The sequence below is a fragment of the Lepidochelys kempii genome, chromosome 1 (genome assembly GCF_965140285.1).
Source record: "Lepidochelys kempii isolate rLepKem1 chromosome 1, rLepKem1.hap1, whole genome shotgun sequence".
Classification (NCBI taxonomy): domain Eukaryota; kingdom Metazoa; phylum Chordata; order Testudines; family Cheloniidae; genus Lepidochelys; species Lepidochelys kempii.
The window spans coordinates 3,040,298-3,064,716 of record NC_136380.1 but is presented as its reverse complement, the minus strand read 5'-3'; the positions used below and the strand labels follow the sequence as shown (position 1 = coordinate 3,064,716).

The 24,419-nt window shown below is 43.8% G+C and overlaps 2 protein-coding genes across 2 annotated transcripts; both read right to left on the bottom strand.

Moving 5' to 3' along the window:
- Window positions 1-582: 582 nt before the first annotated feature.
- On the bottom strand, window positions 583-1,581 carry LOC140914020 (olfactory receptor 52E4). The gene has a single exon (XM_073350905.1). The coding sequence runs from the start codon at window positions 1,579-1,581 to the stop codon at window positions 583-585; it is 999 nt and encodes a 332-aa protein (XP_073207006.1).
- A 14,035-nt stretch (window positions 1,582-15,616) lies between these two features.
- Window positions 15,617-17,427, bottom strand: LOC140900749 (olfactory receptor 52K2). Its single transcript, XM_073318506.2, has 2 exons — window positions 16,514-17,427; window positions 15,617-15,707 (listed from the first exon to the last, which is right to left on the bottom strand). Exons 1-2 carry the CDS (start codon window positions 17,425-17,427, stop codon window positions 15,617-15,619), a joined length of 1,005 nt encoding a protein of 334 aa, XP_073174607.2.
- Between the last annotated feature and the right edge of the window lie 6,992 nt (window positions 17,428-24,419).

Here is a 24,419-nt window from a genome sequence, read left to right as displayed (position 1 = left end):
GCTATATAGTCTGAAAGCATATTGTCTAGTGGGGGTTCCCTAGGCATAACTACATTTTGAAATACAGATACATAGTCAATATTCACAACTTCAGATACAGCAATGACATATGCACACAAATAGGATAATCATGTTCAGGAAATCATAAAGTTTCCAGCAGGGCAGGACTGTGCGGGAGGGAGGTGAAGATAACAGCGAGTGACAGGGGATGGGGGAGAAAGTGACAGAGGGGGACATTGTGGGAAAGTGACATTGTGGGAAAAGGCAGAGAAATGGGTTGGGCCTTGAGGGAAGATGTGGAGCAGGGGTGGGTCCTTGGGCAAAGGGACAGGTCAGAGACAAGGCCTCATGTGTCCAGTTACAATTATAATTACAATTAGAATGTGGCAACCCTATGTGTGAATGAGATGTACACAGACTGATTCCCCAGTTTGTCACACTGACACAACACAGTAAAGTCAGGAAAGGCTTTAATGTCACTTTGACTGTCCAGTCAGTAATTCAGGGAAGAGGGCTCAGCACCATGTCACCAGCCAGCTGGGTACAGAGCTTGGTCTGAGAGCCAGAGCACCAGGAGAAAATTTAGGTTCCTTTATGAGTAAAGAGATGAAGCAGCCTGTCCTGGATCTGTTTGGTCCTCACTCCGTAGATGATGGGGTTTATCATGGGGGAAACCAGGAGGTACACGTTGGCAATGAGAACATGGAAATGCACAGCCACATTCTGGCCAAACCGGGACATGAGGGATGAGAAGAGACCTGGGAGGTAGAAGGCTAAGATGACACAGAGGTGGGAGAAGCAAGTCCCAAATGTCTTGAGCCGAGCATCCTTTGTAGGGAGGCTGAAGATGGCCCTGAGGATCTGGGTATAGGACACTGCAATAAAAAACACATCTACACAAAGCACACACAATAGCACAAAGAGGCCATAGTAACTGCTGACACGGGTGTCGGTGCAGGCCAGCTTAACCACGGCCATGTGCTCGCAGTGTGTATGGGGGATGATGTTGGTTTTGCAGTATGACCATTGCCTCACTAGGAAGGGATAGGGCAGTGCGAGCATGACACCCCGCAGCACCACGGCCAGGCCAATCTTGGCCACCATAGGGTTTGTCAGGATGGTGGAATGTCTCAGGGGATGGCAGATGGCCACGTAGCGATCAACAGCCATGGCCACAAAGATCCCAGACTCCATTCCTGAGAAGCAGTGAATCAAGTACAGCTGGGTGAGGCAGGCACTGAAATCGATCTCCCTGGAATTGAACCAGAAGATGCTCAGCATTTTGGGCAGGGTGGACGTGGACAGGACCAGGTCGGTGACAGCCAGCATGCAGAGGAAATAGTACATGGGAACATGGAGGCTCAGCTCCGTCTTCACGATGAACAGGATGGTGAAGTTCCCAAAGACGGCTATAGCATACATGGTGCAGAAAGGGATAGAGAGCCAGACATGGGCTTCCTCCAGGCCAGGAATGCCCAGCAGGATGAAGGTGGAGGGGTTGGTGAAGTGAGTTGTGTTGGAATCTGACATGGAGTAGGGAAGAAGGTGTCCAACTCTGAGGCAGAACGGTGTCTCCTGCATGTACCGTGCGTCCCCCTGACTTCCTGTATCTGTCTAGGGTGAGGGTCACAATACAAATGCCTGGATGGAGAGACAATGTTAATAAGAGAAACTACATGCATTACTGGGGGCTGTTCTCATGGGCGAAGCACATTGGTCGCTCTTCACACACAGATACATGACATTTTCACTATTCAGATAAATGAATTATGAACAACTGACCCTACTAATGCCAAGTCCATATTTTATGGTGCTCCATGTGTCAATAATTTTTACCCATCATGGTGTGGGAAGCTTTAATAGGCACCAGCAGCAACATATAACAAATGTGGAAAATGGAAAGTAGCAAATAATACAAATAGGAAATTGTGAAAATTGATAAGGGACATCAAAAACATCAGGGAAAAAGCCATGCTGTGCAGGGCTAAGGATAACAAAAAGGAGGTTATTAAGCATATTAAGAACAAAAGAAATCTTATAAAAGCTTTAGAACTAATTACAAAGGAAACTTGTAACTTTTGCATGTGTTCAAGTAGATGTGTTTGAGAAATATTTTTGTTTTTCATTCAGAAAGAAGCAGTATGAAGTACTCATATCTCCTGAAGTGCTGAAACACCTTTGAGTCCATTAACAGTCAAGGAAGGCTTTAAACCAGGGGTCCCCAACGTATAGTGCCCGTGGCACAATGGCACCCGCTGGGGCAGTTGCGTGCGCCCGCAGGACACAGTGCCACAGAAATGCTGCCGGCGAGCTTGGCCACCAGAGAACCGCCCGCTGGAATGCCGCCGAGAAGCATTGCCATTTCTCGGCGGCATTTCGGCAGCAACACTTCTTGCCGCTGCCACTTCTCAGCGGCGTTTCGGCGGTGGGGTGTCTGGGGCCCGCCACAGTCTTCTGGGAATATTCCCACAGAAAGGTTGGGGACCACTGCTTTAAACAGTGATCTACAGTAGAACTTTAGAGTTACAAACACCAGACTTATGAACTGACTAATCAACAGCACGTCTCTTTTGGAACCAGAAGTAGACAATCAGGCAGCAACAGAGCCAAAAAATGAAAAAAAAGGCAAATACAGACAGTTCTGTGTGAAACATACACTATGAAAAAAATAAAGAGAATATTTAAAAAACAGATGTGCAAGGTTAGGAAGCTGATATGGGATTGGTTAAAAGAAGTCTAGGAATATAATTAATGCCAGTCAACCACATGGTTTATGAAAAACTGATCTTGTGAAATAAACCTGATTTCATCCTTTAATGAGAGTGTATGTTTGGTTGATGAAGGGAATCACGCAGATGCAACAGACTTAGGTTTCTGTGAGGTATTTTATTTAGTAGGGGAAAATATTCAGATAAAAAATGAACAATATACAATATCAACAGAGCACATGTTAAATGGACTAAAAACTGGCTAACTGACTGATCTCAGAAAGCAGTTGTCAATGGGCCATTGTCAGTGTATGGGGCTTTTGCCAGTGGGGTTCTCCAGGGATCAGTTCCAGACCTGATGCTATTCAACATTTTCATCAATGATCTGGAAGAAATAGAAAATCACTGGTAGCACCACCGTTAGTTAAGGATGTCTGACTTCAATTAGGAGACCACATTTTCATTTGCTTATACATTTGCCAAACTTTAATCTTTTGGCCTGAAATTTCCCATGCAGGGTGTCTGCTTCGAGCTGAATTGTTTTTTTGAAAGTTTCAGGCAGAACAGTTTGGCCAACTTCTCGAATGAAGCTAGGATAAAACATGTCTTGCCCATGTTGAAACTTTCTTAGAATTGTTCCAGTGAGGAGCCCTCACACCTCCATGCCTTATAGCAGATAGAAGTCAGATAACAGTCTGTCCCCAACCCACCCATCCCCCGTTAACAGCCAGAGCCCTGAAATGCAAGAGGAGGAGGAGGAAGTACCTGTGCATTTACACACAGCTGGCTCCTGAGATCTTTACTGAGTCCTTACTCCAATGGGAGTTTTGTCTTAGTGGGGCCTGAGCAAACTACAGGCCATGGCCTCAGAATTTGACCTTGCATTGTCCATCTACAAACAACTTTCATCCTGAAGGTTACACTGTGCCACTGAAATGCAGCCACCTTGGGGCTGGAGATCATCAGCTGGGGAGGTAGAGAAAAGAGGCACATTTTGGCTGATGATAATGGAGCAAACTCATCCCCCATGGCAAGTGCTCTGGGATGTTTAATGGCCGTGCAGAGCGGAAAGGACCACAGACTTTCTCTCCCATCATGCCTATGTTACACTGGGTTTGTTGAGAAGGTGAGCCCCTCAGCAAGAGATGGTACCTGTGAATTCTGAGACCGAAGTGTCTTCCCTCTCAGGTAGCTGTATCCCACACCTCTCTCACTCCACCTCTGCAGCAACATCCCACACCGAGAGCAAACACCGGGGTGTGCACCATTTATAATATAGCTCTGTGTAGTCCCAGTGGGGAGAGTTCAGCCTCTAGCAGAGAAACGGCATCTGGATGCAAACAGGTTGGACACCAGAGACACTCTAGCCAATGTCTCTTTTCATTTCTGCCCTTCTATGCTATTTATCCAGCTTTAGGAGTAAACAGTAATTAAGGGACCTTCCCAAAGAGAGATAAGAACTCTTGGGCTCAGAATCCTGACTTCTCTGTCGTAAACATCTCCGTCAATAATTGAACTCATGATAAAAGGGAAATGGACTCACAGTCTAGCAGGGCCTGTTCATGTGGTGGGTGTGATGGCTTTCCCCAGGGTGTAACCTGGAACTGAGGTACTGCTGACCCTTCTGGCACACCAATCTGGGCCCCCTCTCACACTGGGAAGCTCTGACAAGCTGCAATAATCACCAGGTCTTGCACTTACACAGCCATACATAGACAGGGACACACCCAGCTGCAGTTACATGAAAGCATTCACTAGCCACTCATGAACCAACAATAGAGAGGTGCCAGCAAATTCCCTCCAGCTTCCCAGGCTAGGACCCCAGAACAGTACCATGATGCCCAGCTGAAAAGCCTGACCAGTGGAATTTTATTTTCCAGTCCACCCCTCCCTCAGTGTGGAGTGAAGAATACACCAACCCCATTTCCTGAGCAGGTGTTTCATTTCAAAACACACACTGTATTAGGTGTAAAAATATAAAACAGATTTCTTAAGTACAGAAAGATAGATTTTTAGAGATTATAAGTAATAGCGAACAGTGGAAAGTTGGTTATAAACAACAAAATTGCAATCTAAGTTCTCTACACTGTACAGGATTTGAGTCAAGCCGTGTCTCACCCTGATGGTACAAACCATCCACCAGTCTTTCATACACAGGCTAGAAATCCCTGTAGCCTGTGACCACAGCCACACTTCATTCCTTTTTTTCCTATTGTGTTTCCAGGTGTTGAGATGTGGGGGAGTGAGTCCAAGTGATGATGTCACTTCCCCCAGTTATATCTTCTGCCAGGTGGAGGGAACTTCATTATTACAAGCAAAAGCACCCAGCGCAGTTAGTGGAAAAGTTCAGAAACAAGATGGAGTCCAGTGTCACAGAAGTTGGTCACGTGCCCTTGCATGTTTTGATAATTCATAGCAGGGGCTGTCATAAATATAAAGGGAAGGATAACCATCTTTCTGAATACAGTGCTATAAAATCCCCCCTGGCCAGAGACAAAATCCTTTCACTGTAAAGGGTTAGGAAGCTAAGATAACCTCACTGGCACCTGACCAAAATGACCAATGAGGGGACAAGATTCTTTCAAATCTGGAGAGGGGGGACAAAGGGTTTTGTCTGTCTGTTTGATACCTTTGCCGGGAAGAGATCAAGGATGCAAGCCTTCCAACTCCTGTAAAGTTAGTAAGCAATCTAGCGAGAAAATGTGTTAGGTTTTCTTTGTGTTTTGACTTATAAAATTTGCTGTGCTGGAGGGACTGTGTACTCCTGTTTTTGTGTCTTTTTGTAACTTAAGGTTTTGCCTAGAGGGATTCTCTATGTTTTGAATCTGATTACCCTGTAAAGTGTTTACCATCCTGATTTTACAGAGGTGATTCTTTTACCTTTTCTTTAATTATTTTTTTTTCTTTTAAGAACCTGATTAATTTTTCATTGTTCTTAAGATCCAAGGGTTTGGGTCTGTGTTCAACTGTACCAATTGGTGAGGATATTATTATCAAGCCTTCCCCAGGACAGGAGGTATAGGGCTTGGGGGGATATTTGGGGGAAGACGTCTTCAAGTGGGCTTTTTCCCTGTTCTTTGTTTCAATCGCTTGGTGGTAGCAGCATAGGGTTCAAGGACAAGGCAAAATTTGTACCTTGAGGAAGTTTTTAACCTAAGCTGGTAAGAATAAGCTCAGGGGGTCTTTCATGCAGGTCCCCACATCTGTACCCTAGAGTTCAGCGTGGGGAAGTAACCTTGACAGGGGTCATCACTCATATCCTGGCTAGAACATTCACAGGAAAGTCCATCAGGTGGGCATAAACTTCTTCTAAGGCTTATCGTGTTTCTTAATGGGCCATTATCTTGAATGGTGCATCCACAATGTGCTGGCTAGACTGGATGTAAACTACCTTGTGGAAGGTTTCAGAGTAGCAGCCCTGTTAGTCTGTGGGTGGATGTTACCCAGGGACAAACACATTTGAAATGCTGGTATAGAGGTAATCTTCATAACTTTAGGTACAAAAATGATACATGCACACAAATACACTAATCCTATTTAACAAATCGAAACTTTTCCATTGAAACCATACGTGACATACTTTACAGAAAACACACCAGAATCATATCACTGTGGTACATACAGTAGTGCCTCACTTGACGTTGTCCCGGTTCATGCTGTGTCCTTGTTACATTGCTGATCTATTAGAGAACAGGCTCGTTTAAAATTGTGCAATTCTCCCTTATAACGTCCTTCACCTGCTGGCTCTGTCCACTGCTTGCAGGGCTCTCTGGAGGAGCCCCTGCTCGTGGGGATGAGAAGGGAGAGGGCAGAAGCCCCCCTATCAGCTCCCCTAAATTCCATGCAAGGAATGAGGCTTAGCAGCTGCCCAGCACCAGTTCAGGGGGCCTTCCTCCCACTGCCCTGCTGCTCCTGCCCTCTGCCTTGGAGCTGCTCCCGGGAGCCTCCTGCTTGCTGGGTGGGAGGGGCGGGGAGAGGATGTCCCCTTGCGCCTGCCCCCCTGCTCCATACCCCCTCTCCACAAAGCAGAGAAGGGGGGATAGGGCTCAGGCACAGAAAGGAGGGAACTTGCTGGAAGCAGCTGCTTCCTGTCTGAACTTGTTGATCTGATTAAAAGGGCAGCGTACTGGAAGCGGGGTCAGCGTACTTAAAGGGGCAACCCACGTCTCTCTCCTTCACTCGTGCAGCCCCCCCGCCCCCTCCCCAGCACTTTGGAAAGTCAGCGCCTGTGCGGCCGTGCAGGTGCCATCAGGAGGAGGGAGTGGTGCTCTCCAGTGGGGTAGCGTGGGCTTCATCATCATGTTCGTTTTTTGCTGGGAAGTGTTTGCAGCCCCTGGCCTGCGTCTATTGTGTTTCCTCCCTCCTGCGTCCGCCCATGCTGCCTTGTAGAGCGTGAGACGACAGTAACAGCAACGTGCTAACCCCTGAGGGCTCAGCCGAGTGCTACTTCATCATTTAGCAGCAAGGAATTCCCTGGGAAATAGCCCACCCTCTGACTCCTCCACCTCAACCAGGCTTCACAGTCACTCATTGCTGTGCACAATATTAAACTCTTTGTTTAAAATTGTTTAAAGCTTATAATGTATATGTATATAATGACTTTTGTCTGGCAAAAAGAAAATCCTGGCACCTAACCGCCCCCCGCCCGCCAATTTACATTAATTCTTATAAGGCAATTGGATTCGCTTAACGTCGTTTTGCATAAAGTCACATTTTTCAGGATTATAACTACAACGTTAAGTGAGGAGTTACTTTATGAGGACGCCAGGGTGGTGCTTTGATGTGCAGAATATCACAGCTCCCCTCTTGAGTTTACTGCAGGTGCGTTAGTCACTGACTATTGCGAAGGCAGCGTGACCAAGGCCCTGTTTAAGGTTAGAACATTCAACTCACAAGAGTTGTAAGTATTGTAGTGTTTTCCCCATGTGTTCTTCAAAAGTTGTGTGTGGCTTTTCTGGGTTGCTAGAAAACCTGTATTTGTATCTTTGCAGCATTGTTATCCACTGTGCTTTTGTAACTGGTAGTAACTCAATAGAGATATTCACCAATGCAATGCAGTGATGTGCCTCAGTTTCCCCTGCCACAAAAACAGACTCCAACGACAAACTGCTGAGCTTGAATTAATATGCAAACTAGATACCAGTAACTTGGCTTTGAATAGAGACTGGATCATTACACATATTGAATCTATTTCCACATGTTAAGTATCCTCCCACCTTCTTGTCAACTGTCTAAATGGGCCATCTTGATTATCACTACAAAAAGTTTTTTTCTCATGCTGATAATAGTTCATCTTAATTAATTAGCCTCTCACAGTTTCTATGACAACTTCCACCTTCTCTGGATGTATATATTGTTGTGGAAAAATTAACCATGCATTGTGTTTGGACCAGAACAAAGCCTGAGGCTTCTTTATTTAAGCAGGCACCTACAGGGAGAGTCAGCTGGAGCTCCTCTGACGTAAACAGAAATACAGGAGCTTATATTGCTGAAAACCACAATTTGCCAGACCCACTTTCTTTAACAGCATTTTCCTTATTTGGCATTTAGTGCAAGCTTCAACGGTAGCTTTGCCTTACTTGGAGTTTAGCAAAAACAAGCTTTTCCTGGTATTGACAGGTGTTTCTTTTGCAGTTAATGGGTTTTTTTTAACTTTTAGCGGTTGTGGTTACATTTTTTAAGCTGTTCTGTTGCAATTGCCCCTTAATGGAATTTTCCTCACTCTCTTCTTATGCTTCATACAGACAGTGAGCTTGACCAAAGTTTTAGGCCTAGAAGTTTAGGCCTGCTAGATTTTTCCTTTACATTATCTATCTTCTTACTCTATGTTCCATTCTATGCATCCGATGAAGTGGGCTGTCGCCAATGAAAGCTTATGCTCTAATAAATTTATTAGTCTCTAAGGTGCCACAAGTACTCCTGTTCTTTTTAGGTGTATTATGGTTTCCCTGCTGTGACAAGCTTTGAGCTTGTTTACAGGTGTTAGGTGAGAAGCCCTATCTCCATAGAAGCTTCTTGATAACTACTCCTATCATGTCCAAAAGCTTTTCCCCAAAATCATGCATGTTACACCTTTTCATAGGATTTACTGTCGTACCAAGCTCTTTATTGTAAGATTTATCATTTGCTTCAAACTTTGCATCATGAGATTTAACAATAACACCAAATCTTTTATCACAGGTAGGTGTTTTCAAGTATTTTTTTATAATACCAAGCCTTCTGCTTGTACAGTTTGGTTTGTTCAATACCCATTGTGTCTTTCAACTCCTCCCCGAACCTTACCATCTGTTTATTTACCGGGTTTCCTTTCCTCTCCGTGCCCCTTTCAGCAGGTATTTCAGTTGAAGGTCATCTTTGGGGTCTTTGCATTCCAGGGTCTGGTGAGGTAAGGACGTAAAGGGACTTTGCATGTTGGCTAGACCTCTGTGGTGCTGTTTCCCAACTCCAGGGTTATGCTCATTCAAAAATTCCACCTCTCCACTCAGGCTTTCCTGCACTCCCCACTCCCAGCACTGGGACTTTCCCAACCCTTTCCCAGAGGGTTGTGATCTGTGCTCTCTGGGCTAAGAGGTGTGTCTTTCCCGGCAGCTCTTTCCGGGCAACTGCCTCCTTACCAGCCCAGGATATTTCTTCCTCCCCTCTGCCAGGTGGGTCATTAGCATTTTCACAGACAACCCTTTATTCAGTAGGATCTGCATCCTGTTTTAAAGAGACAGAGTTAGTTTTCACAAGCATGTAAGGAACAAAGTCCTGAAAAATGGAGAGCTGGATTTGGGTACCCTCCGTCATCCCTCTGTCTACAGTTCCCTCTCAAAGCCTGAGACACAGGTTGGGTGCCTGGGTGCACAGATGCTGAATCAGCCATTCTGTTCTGGGCGTCCCCCCCCCTTGTGATCAGTGCGGGGACATTCCTGTCCTCCCCCAGTTTCCTCCTGAGCCCCGCTACATGCATACCCAATGCTCTCTATCCTCTGTTCAGCGGTGAAGGGCTCCGACCTAAAAGTCTGGAAAGTTTTCTCATCTGCAGGCACTACACCCCGCAGCTCTTTCTGAGGTGGTGTTGCCTCCCGCGGCAGTGTTAAAGGAACCCTCAGATCCCCCCTCAGTGGTTTATACGATTCCATCACCCTTCTCTGGGCTCCCCTCTGGAAGACATCTTCCTTTGCTCCTGAGCATAGGATTTTCCCCTTGCTAAACTGAATCTGGTCATTTTTCTCCCTGACACTTCTCCCACTCTGAGGAGATGTCACCTTCAGCTTCAGGGCAGGAGCTGGTCTCAACCACCTGCACCTCTGGAAGCATGCAGCTTCTCCCTGCTGCAGAGGAATCAAGGAGATGCTCTCTCATTCCTTCAGCACTTCCTGGGACTTTATCCTTTCCCTCTGGGGTCCCAGCAGATTGTTCCTTCTTGGTGCAAGCTTACCCTTAATGCCCCGAGCTGCACAGAAGAAATCATTGCCAAGTAGGATAGTATAACAAGGTGCTGGGCATGAACTTCTGAGCCAGCCCTCTGTCACTCCATCCCAAAGAGCTTCAGCTTTGGCAAACCTTACCAAGCAGTAACTGCAGTGGGGATTTGACCATTAGAAATATAGATAGCTGGGTTTGTGATAATCCAGAACAATACATGGTGAATTGCCTGGGTTGTGTGAAGGTAGCAGATCTCGCAAGACGTCCAGACCCACTTACGTGTAGTGTTGGGGAGAAGCTGGTGGTCGTGGTACATTTAGTGCCCGTAACAGAGGGAAAGGTAGGAGAGAGGTCCTGGAGGCCAAATTTAGTTTGGAAGGCAGGAGATTCACACATTCATGCCCCATCTGTCCTTCAGTCAGCACATTTCCTCATACGACTGATGGACAGATTGTATTTTTTAATTGTTTCTCACTGTGGACGTGTGAATGTGGGGCCCGGGACCACGTCTGAGGAGGAGAGTTTTGCTCTGATAACCTGTGGGTGACATGAAGAGGTCTTTATACTTAGTAGGTGGTCAAGGAAATGGGCTTTGTTCAGGATTATAAGTGGATTGTTCTTATACCTTATAGAATGTTATAGGTATATATATTAATATATTTGAGGGATTACATGATTTTTTTGAATAGTTAAAAACCCAGAAATATTCCCTATATAACTTATAATACATGATATTAGATGAGTAATGTCGATAGTCGGTATGCAGACATAGATGTAAATGCGTATATAATAATATATGTTTGTACCTTAAACAGTTCTCATAGGACACTTTTGGATCAACACACTTCACAGAGTATCCGAGTGTACAGATGTCCAACAGCCCTTACAAACTGCACAAGTACAAGTATTTGTTTTTTAAAACATTAATAAGCATTTGATTATTCCTTATAATGATTATTCATTACTGTGGCAGAGTTGATAGCTAGGTCCATTCCTTTCTGAACCCGGTGTTGTAATTTGGCTTTTTTGGTTTGAGGTTGCAGATAGCAACACATTCCCATCAGTGCAATTACTGCTATGGCTTGTATTCCCACCAGCGTTACAAGTGTTTGGACTAATGGGTGTAGAGTGACATCCCCTGGAATTGCCCACCAAGGTCTTTCCCCCTCTCTTTCTACTTCTTTGCTTCGTTGTTGGATAAGATGAGCTACGGGTATTAAGGCTTCCTTGGTTCTTGCCACCAAGTCATGTATGTTGAATTGTAATCACTCCAGCTGGGAAAACAATTGACTCAATAAATCGTGTAGGTTGCCAGAAGGAGTAATAATTTCACTGGCACTACTTGCTGGCCAGAAGGCATGGGTTTCGATTTGGACGGTGCTAGTGACTTGCACACAAAATTCTCTATTGATTTCAGAACAAATGTTTCCATGTATAGAAAAATCGGAATAGCCCAGAGCACAGACCCCATCTTGCATTTGTACCAGCTCATTGATTAATTCTTTTTGTACCAATCGGGCCCAGCCTCTTTTTGTGTCATTGGTATTAATTGTAGCATAGCATTTACACAGCCACCATCCATTACGTTTTGTACAACAAGCCTGATTTGTTTCTAAGACAGTTTTAGTCACTAGGTGCACAGTGGGATAGTGCTGTACATAAGTATTATTTACCAACGTTCCCATACTGTTGGAATAGTATACTTTGATTGGATTTTGCATTTACCTTGGGATTGCCATAATGCTATGAAGGCTTTCATTGTTATTACGATTTAAACTTGAAACCTTATTAAATGTAGCAGATTGTAAAAACACTGGACTTTTTGCTCCTGCATTTGTTTGTAAATGTCTGCACGGTCCAGTATTTTTGGCCAATCTTGTATTTTTTAATTGTAATAAGCTTTGTTGGATGAGTAGAATGGAAGAATTACTTCTGTGTCTTGCTTACAACATACCTACCAATACATCCCAAAATGATGTTTGCTTTTTTTGCAACAGCGGTACACTGTTGACTCATATTTAGCTTGTGGTCCACAATGACACCTAGATGCCTTTCCTCAGTACTCCTTCTTAGGCAGTCATTTCCCATTTTGTATGTGTGCAACTGATTGTTCCTTCTTAAGTGTGTCCAGATCATTTTGAATTTTCATCATATCCTCCAAAGCAGTTGCAACACCTCCCAGCTTGATATCATCTGCAAATGTAATAAGTGTACTCTCTATGCCATTGTCAAAGTTCCTTCCCCACTCTGAACTCTAGGGTACAGATGCGGGGACCTGCATGAAAACCTCCTGAGCTTACTTTTACCAACTTAGGTTAAAACTTCCCCAAGGTACAAACTATTTTACCCTTTGCCCTTGGACTTCCACTGCCACCACCAAACTTTATCTGGGTTCCTGAGAAAACGTTGTTTGGAAACGTCTTTCCCCCCAAAATCCTCCCAACCCTTGCACCCCACTTCCTGGGGAAGGTTTGGTAAAAATCCTCAACAATTTGCATAGGTGACCACAGACGCAAACCCTTGGATCTTAGAACAATGATAAAGCGTTCAGTTTCCTTACAAGAAGACTTTTAATAGAAGTAAAAAAAAAAAAAATCACCTCTGTAAAATCAGGATGGTAAATACCTTACAGGGTAATTAGATTCAAAACATAGAGAATCCCTCTAGGCAAAACCTTAAGTTACAAAAAAGACAGGCAGACAGAAATAGTCATTTTATTCAGTACAGCTATTTTCTCAGACATTTAAAGAAATCATAATCTAACACATACCTAGCTAGATTACTTACTAAGTCATTCCTGTTCTGTCCCCGGCAAAAGCAGCATACAGACAGACCCAGACCCTTTGTTTTTCTCCCTCCTCCCAGCTTTTGAAAGTATCTTGTCTTGCATTGGTCATTTTGGTCAGGTGCCAGCGAGGTTACCTTTAGCTTCTTAACCCTTTACAGGTGAAAGGATTTTTCCTCTGGCCAGGAGGGATTTTAAAGGTGATTACCCTTCCCTTTATATTTATAACAGCCATGATCTAAATCTTTGATGAATACATTGAAAAGAACCAGACCCAGAACTGATCCCTCTCGTTATGCACTTCCAGCCTGACTGTAAACCATTGATAACTACTCTCTGGGAGCAGTTTTCCAACCAGTTATCCACCCACATTATAGTAGCTCCATCTAGGTTGTATTCCCTAGTTTCTTAATGAGCAGGTTATGCAAGACTATCAAAAGCCTTACTAAAGTCGAGATATACCACATCTACTGCTTCCCCCCATCCATAAGGCTTGTTACCCTGTCAAAGAAAGATATCAGGTTGGTTTGACAAAATTTGTTCTTGACAAATCCATGCTGACTATCACTTATCACCTTGTTATCTTCTAGATGTTTGCAAATTGATTCCTTAATTATTTGCTCCATTATCTTACGTGGCACAGAAGTTAAGCTGACTGGTCTGTAATTGCCTGGTTTCCCATGTTTCCCCTTTTATAGATAGGCACTATATGTGCTGTTTTCCAGTCTTCTGGAATCTCTCTGTCTTCCATGACTTTTCAAAGTTAATAGCTAATGGCTCAGATATCGCCTCAGCCAGTTCCTTGAGTATTCTAGGATGCATTTCATCAGGCCCTGGTGACTTGAATACATCTAACTTGTCTAAGTAACTTTTAACTTGTTCTTTCCCTATTTTAGCATTTGAACCTACCCAATTTTCACTGTCATTCTCTATGGCAAATGTCTTGGTGAAAACCAAAACAAAGAAGTCATTTAGCACTTCTGCCATTACCACATGTTCTGTCGTTTTCCCCTCTTCATTTAGTAACGGGCCTACCCTGTCCTTGGTCTTCCTCTTGCTTCTAATATATTTGTAGAATGTTTTCTTGTTACTCTTTATGTCTCTAGCTAGTTTGATCTAGCTAGTCTTACTAATTTTACTCCTAAATATATGTGTTATTTGTTTATATTCCTCCTTTGTAATTTGACCTTGTTTCCACTTGTTGTACGACTCTTTTTTGATTTTTAGATAATTCCTGATCTCCTGGTTAAGCCAGGATGCTCTCTTGCCATACTTCCTGTCTTTCTTACGCAGTGCAATAGTTTGGTCCTGTGCCCTTAATAATGTCTCTCTGAAAAACTGCCAGATATCTTCTATCATTTTTCCCCTTAGACTTGCTTCCCATGAGATCTTACCTACCAACACCCTGAGTTTGCTAAAGCCTTGCTTCTTGAAATCCATTGTCTTTATTTTGCTGTTTTCCCTTCTACCATTCCTTAGAATCATGAACTTTATCATTTCATGATCACTTTCTCCCAAGGTGCCTTCCATTTTCAATTTCTCAACCAGTTCCCCCTTGTTTGTCAAAATCAAGTCTAGAACAGTCTCTCCCCTAATAGCTTCTAGAAGCCTCCACCTTCTGGAACAAAAAAATTGTCTCCAATACATTCCAATAACTTATTGAATAATCTGTTCCCTGCGGTGTTATTTGCCCAAGAGATGTCTGGACAGTTGAAATCCCCCATTACCACCAAGTCCTCTGCTTTGGATGTTTTTGTTAGTTGTTTGAAAAACTCCTCATCCACCTCTTCTTGGACTGTACCCACCCAATATTTGAGACTGTTTATTCAGATTGTTGTTGCCAGTGTTTTCATAGTGTCCCAATCTGGGGGGTACAGTACATTTTCCCAGCTGGGCCTGGGTTTTCCAAAGACCACTTCAGAAGGACTAATTCCTGTTGTGCAATTTGGGAATCTCCAGATTCTCATCAGAACATATCGAAGCATCATGTTCCAGTTTGTTCCCAGCTCATTGCATACTTTGGATAATTCAATTTTAGAAGACTTGTTCATTTTTACCTTTACATCCACTACATCCCACTTCTCTCCCAGAGCTGAGATAGAAACCAGGAGTCCTGATGGAGTCTCTTTCTCTTCAGAGTTAGTAAGAAAATTAGAATATAGGTTAAATTTTTCAATCTAACCAAAGTCTCTTACATAACTTCCCATAAGATGTCAGAATATGTTAGTATGAGAGCTGAGGGGTTTTAATATGTATTTTTCTTTTTTTTTTCCTATAGGAATTAGATACAGCGTTCCTGTCAACTCATTGCTGTTATCTGCCAAAAACTAGAGTTTTCAAGAGCCTAAGTAGCCCCTGGAATCACGGTGAAAGTTGCCTCCCACAAACAAAATCGAAAATTGTTACCTTCCAGCTGGTGGCAAGGGGAGGGAGGTGGAAAACATCCTGTGAGTGATAGGGGGAGGGAAGGATAAGAGTGAGAGAGAGGGGCAAGTCCTTGGGGAAGAAGCAAAGCAGGGGCAAAACTCTGGCAGAAAGGAATGGTATTTGGGGGGTCCAGTTACCAGCAATTAGAAAGGTGGCAACCCAGTGAATGGTACATTGACCGCCTCCCCAGTTTGTAATGTTGACACAGCACAGTGAGTTCAGGAAAGGTTTTAGTGTGTCTTTGACTGTACAGTAAGTGATTCAGGAAAGAAGTCTTAGAACTATGTCATCGGTCAGCTATACACAGAGCTTGCTTTGAAAGCCAGAGCAAAAAGAGGAAAATGTAGGTCCCTTTGTGAGTAAATAGCTGGAGCAGCCTGTCAAGGTTCCTTCCCCACTCTGAACTCTAGCGTACAGATGTGGGGACCTGCATGAAAACCTCCTAAGCTTATTTTTACCAGCTTGAGTGAAAACTTCCCCAAGGTAATAACTATTTTACCTTTTGCCCTTGGACTTAACAGTGCCACCACCAAACATCTAACAGGGATATAATTTGGAAAGAGTCCGTTGGGAAACGTCTTTCCCCCCAAAATCCTCCCAAATGTTACACCCCCTTTCCTGGTGAAGGCTTAATAAAAATCCTCACCAATTTGCATAGGTGAACACAGACCCAAACCCTTGGATCTTAAGAACAATGAAAAAGCATTCAGTTTCTTAAAAGAAGAATTTTAACAGAAGAAAACGTAAAAATAATCACCTCTGTAAAATCAGGATGGTAAATACCTTACAGGGTTATCAGATTCAAAACATAGAGAATCTCTCTAGGCAAAACCTTAAGTTACAAAAAGACACAAAAACAGGAATCTCCATTCCATTCAGCACAGCTTATTTTCTCAGCCATTTAAAGGAATCAGAATCTAACGCATCTCTAGCTAGATTACTTACTAAGTTCTAAGACTCCATTCCTGCTCTGTTCCCGGCAAAAGCATCACACAGACAGAGAGAGATTTTGTTTCTCCCTCCCCCCAGCTTTTGAAAGTATCTTGTCTCCTCATTGGTCATTTTGGTCAGGTGCCAGTGAGGTTATCCTAGATTATTAACCCTATACAGGTGAAAGGGTTTTTCCTCTGGCAAGGAGTGATTTTAAAGGTGTTTACCTTTTCCTTTATATTTATGACACAGCCTATCCCAGATTTCTTTGGTCCTCATACCATAGATGATGGGGTGTACCATGGGGGGCACAGCAAGATACACATTGGCAATGATAATGTGGAAATGCAGGGCCACATTGTGGCCAAACCTGTGCATGAGGGACATGAAGAGACCTGGGATGTAAAAGGCTAAAATGACAAAAACGTGGGAGCCACAGGTCCCCAAAGTCTTGAGCTGGGTGTCTTTTGTGGGGAGGCTGAAGATGGCCCTGAGGATCTGGATATAGGACACAGTGATAAAAAACACATCCAGACCAGTCACCAAGAATGCCACAGAGAGGCTGTAATAACTACTGACATGGATGTCGGCACAGGCCAGCTTCACCAAGGCTATGTGCTCACAGTAAGAGTGGGGGATGATGTTGGTTCTGCAATATGGCCAACGTCTCGCCAGGAAGGGATAGGGCAGTATAAGTGTGCCACCACGCAGCACCACGGCCAGACCAATCTTGGCCACCATGGTGTTTGTCAGGATGGTGGAATGTCTCAGGGGATCACAGATGGCCACGTAGCGATCAAAAGCCATGGCCACGAGGATTCCAGACTCCATCACTGAGAAGCAGTGAATGAAGTACATCTGCGTGAGGCAGGCACTGAAATTGATCTCCCTGGAAATGAACCAAAAGATTGCCAGCATTTTGGGTAGAACGGCTGTGGACAGGACCAGGTCACTGACGGCCAGCATGCAGAGGAAATAGTACATGGGCCCATGGAGGCTCGGCTCCCTCTTCACAATGAACAGGATGGTGACGTTCCCCAAGATGGCTATGATGTACATGGTGCAGAAGGGGATGGAGATCCAGACATGGGCCATCTCCAGGCCAGGAATGCCCAGCAGGATGAAGGTGGAGGTGTTGATGAAGTCGGTTATGTTGTAATCTGACATTGAGTAGGGCAGAAGGCGTACAGCTCTGAGGAAGAATGCTGTCTCCTGCATGTACCATACATTCCCCTGATGTTGTGTATATGCCCAGAGTCTAGGATGATGGCTGAAGTACAAATGCCTGGATGGAGAGAATGTTAACATAAGACACTATATGTACTACAAAAGGCGGTTCTTATGGTTGAAGCAGATTAGTCGCTCTTCACACATAAAAAATGACATTTTCATTGTTCAAATAAATGAATTATTAACAACTGACCCTACTAATGCCAATTCCGTATTTTATGGTGCTCCATGCATCAATCATTCAGTGGGGGGAACCTTAGTAGGGACCAGCAGGAAACACAAGTGTGGATACTTGTTGTCCATCTTCATGCCTTAATGAATTGAAACCCACGCTACATTGTATATGCTGTAAGGCATTCCCCATTCACCTGGTTGCTCAAAACCTGAGAGTGGGGAAAAAACAATGAAGCTTTGCCAAGACATGTGCCGGAGGAAACATCCCAACTAGAACACACCCCAGGGAACAGACAAGGCATCATTGATAGCAGCTCTATAGAAACACCTGCTGCATGGCAAAAGCAAAGGCAACGTCTGGATGCCTAATGAATGGTTTGGAGAATAACCTGCTCTGGAAACGCACTCAGTTGTGGTCATTCAGTTCTGTGAAGGATACAGCAGAGAGAAAGGTGATTTCTGGGACAGGCTCTGAGATTGGGGGAGGTTGCAATATGTGTACCAATTGAAAAGTCTGGGACTGTTGAGTTTAGAGAAGAGACAAAGAAGGTGCATCTGACAGAGGAGAACAAAATAAAGAAGGGAACTGGTTACATTCAAATGGACAAACAGAGAACAGTTCCCAATCAGTAATAAATAGAGACACTTAATGCTTCAAAATGCTAATTGTCCAAAGCTGAGGCAAATTATCAGCAAAAGTGATTGGAAGGAAAAATTTAGACAGAATAATGGGAATGAAGATTGTGAGTTCTCGTGACAAAGTGAATTCAACTATTAGGAGGGAAATAAACCAATAATGAACAAATGGGGAAAAGACAAATAGCAAGAAGTATAAATTGGAAGTTATGAAAACTGATAAGCGATCAGGTTCAGGACATTCAGAGAAAAGCCAGGCTTGGAAGGACTATGAATCACAAAAAGGAGGTTACTGAGTCTATTAAGAACCAAATCAAAATTGCAGCCAATTCCTAGAGGGAGAAAGCAAATGTGTTAATCTTGCAGAAAAGGGAGACTTGTTCAAGAAACAGTTTTCTTCTGCATTTGGAAAGAAGCAGGATAAGAGTCTCATATCACCTGAGGTGAGGAAACACTTTCCAGTCCATTAACGATCAAGGAGGGTGATAAACAGCATCTACAGTTGAACCTTAGAGTTAGGAACACCAGAGTTACGAGCTGGCTGATCAGCCACAGATCTCATCTGGAAACGGAAGTACGCAAACAGGCAGCAGCAGAGCTATCCCTCCCCCTGCAAACCGCAAATACAGGACAGTTCTGTGTTAAAGGTAAATTATTTAAAAAATAAAGGCTAGGAAAGAATGGAAAAGCTGGTATAGGATTAGTTCAAAAAACCCCTAGAGAAATATAATTAATGTCAGTCAGTCAGAATTTACAGAAAAGAAGTCTTGTCAAATAAATCCAATTTCATCCTTTAATGAGAGTAAACCTTTTGTTGATCAAGGAAACCGCACAAAAGCAATGGATTTAAATTGCACCAAGGGAGGTTTAGGTTGGACATTAGGAAAAACTTCCTAACTGTCAGGGTGGTTAGGCACTGGAATAAATTGCCTAGGGATGTTGTGGAATCTCCATCATTGGAGATTTTTAACAGCACGTTAGACAAACACCTGTCGGGATGTTTTAGATGGTGCTGGTCCTGCCATGAGTGCAGGTGACTGGACTTGATGACCTCTCAAGGTCCCTTCCAACTCTGTGGTTCTATGATATGCAATAGAGTTGATTTCTCTGAGGTATTTGAGTTAGTAGGGGGAAACATTCTGATAAAAAACACTATCCAATATCAGTAGAGCATACGTAAAATGATTTAGTTGAGGATTGGTCCTGCTTTGAGTAGGGGGTTGGACTAGATGACCTCCTGAGGTCCCTTCCAACCCTGATATTGTATGATTCTATGACTAAAAAGTGGCTAACAGACAGATCTCAGAAAGCCCTGGTCAGTGGGCCATTGTCAGCAAATCTGGCTGCATCCAGTGGGGTTCTGCACAGATCAGTTCTTAGCCCGATGCTTTTCAATATTTTCATCAAGGATCTGGAAGCAAATATAGAATCACTGAAGATAAAATATGTGGATGACCCAAAGGTTGGCAGAGTGGTTACAATGAGGAGGCCTGGGCAGGCATACTGATTGATCTAAAGTGTTTGATGAGCTGGGCTCATGCAAACAACATGCTTTAATACAGTGACATGCAAAGTTATTCTCTCAGAAAAGAGAAGGCAGGCCCTACATACAGACAAATACAAAGTGATCCTCTTGGAACAGGGAAAGCAGGTCCAACCCACAACCTCGGCCACTGTATTATGGAAGGCAGGGACACTGAAAAGGATTTAGGGGTCACTGTGGACAACCAACTCATTGTGAGCTCTGAGTGTGATGCTGTGTCCTAAAGGGCAGATGTGATCCTCGGCTGCATAAACACAGGAGTGGTGAGTTGGAGCTGGGGAACGATTTTACCTCTGCACATGGCATTGGTGAAACTGACTGTGTCCAGTCCTGGGGTCCACATTTCAAAAAGGATGTTGAAAAAATGGAGAGGGCGCAGAAAAGAGCCAGGAAAGTGTTTGGAGGCTGGAGAAAATGCTGGACAATGAGAGACAAATAGAGCTTCATCTATTTATGTTATCAAAAAGACGATCAAGGAGATAATTTCACTGGGAGAAAATCCTGGGTACTAACATACTCTGAAGTCTAGCAGAGACAGGCAGAGCAAGGCCCAGAGGTTGAAAGCTGAAGCCAGACAAATTCCACCAAGAAATAAGGGTCACATGTTTAATACTGACAATGAATAACCTTTGGAACAGACTGTGAAGGGAAAGGGTGGATTCTCCAACAACCCACACCTGTGGATCCAGACTGGGTGTTTTGCTGGAAGATCTGCTTGAGGGGTTGTTCACACTGAAAATGATAGATAGGCACTACTCACACAGACAGCAGCGGTTCTCCCATCAACATAGATGATCTACCTCCTCGAGATGTACTTGTTAGAGGGCTTATTCCTTCACCCACTTACTTCCCTGGTCCTTCTCGCATGAACAGAGAGCAACAATACCCGAAGTCCAAAGGTGCAAACAATTCGATGTTTATTGGGGTGAACTTCCAGCAAGCATGATTCCAGTTTCCTTCCTTAGTATCCTCCTTCCCAGCTCTGACACCACAGAGCCTTACACCTGTGTTCCTGTTCCCATTCCTGCCCTTAGCCAAACATGATTCCAATTTCCCCACCCCCATTCCCTGTTCCCATTTCCCCCTTTAGCAAAACATGATTCCAATTTTCTTACCCCCATTCCCTGTTCCCATCTCCCACACCCACATGCCCACCCCCACCCACACCCAGTCACTTCCTCATTGACTACAGATTATATAGTAAAACTTGAGTTCTGCTTAGCTATACCTTAACCAATCATTTTCCTGAAATTTAACTAACCAATCCTAACATATTGTAACATGATTATGTAACCAATTATATCCCACCACCTTCATTAGTTTACACCCAGCAAAATTGATTCTACAGCAGACAGAAACAATCACAGAACCAGACAGAGATTATACCGACAAACAATAGGGAAATGGGGACTATAGTGATAGAACAACACAGAAAAGAGGATTTCACATCCCAGCTAGGGATAAGTGAGTTCTTGCCAGACAGGATGCTATCAAACTAAGTTTCCTTTTACATTTTCTAGGCACTTCCCTTTCTCTGGAGGCGATAGGCACTATCAGGACAGGATTGTATCCTAACAGCCCAATAGCACCTTATTTCAGTGTGACTAGTTTGGAATGTGAGGAGGTGACCGTTCGCTTCCCAGCTTATGGCTGCCTCTGCTGCTTAGCCAAAGGCCTTAGCCTAATCACAGGGCCTCAAACTGTCACAGTAAGAGAAGGCCCTTACACCAGCAGACAGTGCTTTTGATTCTTTCTTTTATACCTCTAGAACTAGCCAAGTGATAAGAATACACCTAAATTCTTAGAGTCTAGGCCTTTACAGACAGGCCTGAATATCTATATCCTAACAGTACTAGCTAGGGTTGATGGAAGAATTCTTCCCTTGACCTCAAGCTGTCTACAGAGGGTTAGGTTGCACTTGGTTTGTTGAACAGAAATCGATGGGTACCTGTGAATTCTGAGACAGAAGCGTCTTCCTTGGGAATCCCCCTCAGGTAGCCGTGACTCACACCTCTCTCACCCCAGCATGTGCAGCAGCATCCCACACTGAGAGACGATACAGCAGTGTACACCATTTATAATATAGCTCGGGGAAATCCCAGTGGGGTTTGCTGAGCCTCTAGTGGAAAAATAAGCATCTCAATGTAAAGAGGCAGGAGACAATCCTGTCTGCACTTTTGTGTTCTTTATCCAGTCCTCTCCAGATATTGCACTTACACAGCCATACACAGGCAGGGACATGCAGAGCTACAGTTACATGAATGGTTTCAGTAGCCACACACAAACCAACAACTGAGAAGTTCCAGCCAGTTCCCCCCAGGTCCCCAGCCTAGGACTCGCTAGCTGAACCCTCTTGTGCTTGGCAGAAGCCTGACCAGTGTCAGTTTATTACCCAGTCTGCCCCTTCGTCAATGTGGAGAGGACAATGCAACAGCTTCTGTCTCTGAACAGATTTCCCTTTTACATTTCAAACAACACACTGTTTCAGTAAAAAAAAAGTATAAAACAGCTATAATTAACTATAAAAAGATAAATTTTACATGATTATAAGTAATATTGTACAGTTCAAAGTTAGTTACCTAAGAAATAAACAAAATCCCAATCTAAGTTCTATACACAAGACAGGATTTGACTCAAGTCGACTCTCACCCTGATGGTACCAACAGTACCCACTCCCCTCCTGGAGCTTAGATATAACCCAGAAGTCTTTACGGAGTAACAATGTACAATTAAATTTTCAACCTAACAAGTGACCCTTAAGTGACTTGCCACAAGATGTCAGAACATGTCAGTATTAGAGCTCAGTGGGTCTAATATTTATTTATTTTTCTTTCTTTTATGAAGGATTTAGATACAGCGCTCCTGTCAGCTCATTGCTGTTATCAGCCAAAAAGTAGCATTTTTAGGAGGCAAAATAGCCCCTGGAATCACAGTGAAAGTTGCCACCCCCACTAAAATCTGAAATGGCTCCCTTGCAGCTGCAGAGGGGGAGAGATGTGCAGATAAGCCAGCAAGTGACTATTACGAGTGCTACTGATAATGTAGGATTCAGGCCTGTGCGTCTTGTTTGCCCATTTGATTTTTGATACTCTTATATCTATGACAGGTTTCAGAGTAGCAGCCAAGTTAGTCTGTATTCACAAAAAGAAAAGGAGTACTTTTAGAGACTAGCAAATTTATTTGAGCATAAGCTTTTGTGAGCTACAGATCACTTCATCGGATGCATTCAGTGGAAAATACAGTGGGGAGATTTATATACATAGAGAACATGAAACAATGGGTGTTACCATACACACTGTAGCAAGAGAGTGATCACTTAAGGTGAGCTATTACCAACAGGAGAGCGGGGGCGGGAAACCTTTTGCAGTGATAATCAAGGTGGGCGATTTCCAGCAGTTGACAAGAATGTCTGAGGAACAGTGGGGGGTGGGTGGGGGGAATAAACATGGGGAAATAGTTTTATTTTGTGTAATGACCCATCCACTCCCAGTCTCTATTCAAGCCTAAGTTAATTGTATCCAGTTTGCAAATTAATTCCAATTCAGCGGTCTCTCGTTGGAGTCTGTTTTTGAAGTTTTTTTGTTGAAGAATTGCCACTTTTAGGTCTGTAATCGAGTGACCAAAGAGATTGAAGTGTTCTCCAACTGGTTTTTAAATGTTATAATTCTTGACATCTGATTTGTGTCCATTTATTCTTTTATGTAAAGACTGTCCGGTTTGGCCAATGTACATGGCAGAGGGGCATTGCTGGCACATGATGGCATATATCACATTGGTGGATGTGTAGGTGAACAAACCTCTGATAGTGTGGCTGATGTTATTAGGCCCTGTGATGGTGTCCCCTGAATAGATATGGGGGCACAGTTGGCAATGGGCTTTGTTGCAAGGGTAGGTTCCTGGGTTAGTAGTTCTGTTTTGTGGTGTGTGGTTGCTGGTGAGTATTTGCTTCAGTTTGAGGGGCTGTCTGTAGGCAAGGACTGGCCTGTCTCCCAAGATCTGTGAGAGCAATGGGTCGTCCTTCAGGATAGGTTGTAGATCCTTGATGATGCATTGGAGAGGTTTTAGTTGGGGGCTGAAGGTAATGGCTAGTGGCATTCTGTTATTTTCTTTGTTGGGCCTGTCCTGTAGAAGGTGACTTCTGGGTACTCTTCTGGCTCTGTCAATCTGTTTCTTCACTTAAGCAGGTGGGTATTGTAGTTGTAAGAATGCTTGATAGAGATCTTGTAGGTGTTTGTCTCTGTCTGAGTGGTTGGAGCAAATGCGGTTGTATCACAGAGCTTGGCTGTAGACGATGGATTGTGTGGTGTGGTCAGGGTGAAAGCTGGAGGCATGTAGGTAGGAATAGTGGTCAGTAGGTTTCCGGTATAGGGTTGTGTTTATGTGACCATCGCTTATTAGCACCATAGTGTCCAGGAAGTGGATTTCTTGTGGTGACTGATCCAGGCTGAGGTTGACGATGGGATGGAAACTGTTGAAATCATGGTGGAATTTCTCAAGGGCTTCTTTGCCCTGGCTCCAGAGGATGAAGATGTCATCAGTGTAGCACAAGTAGAGCAGGGGCATTAGGACAAGAGCT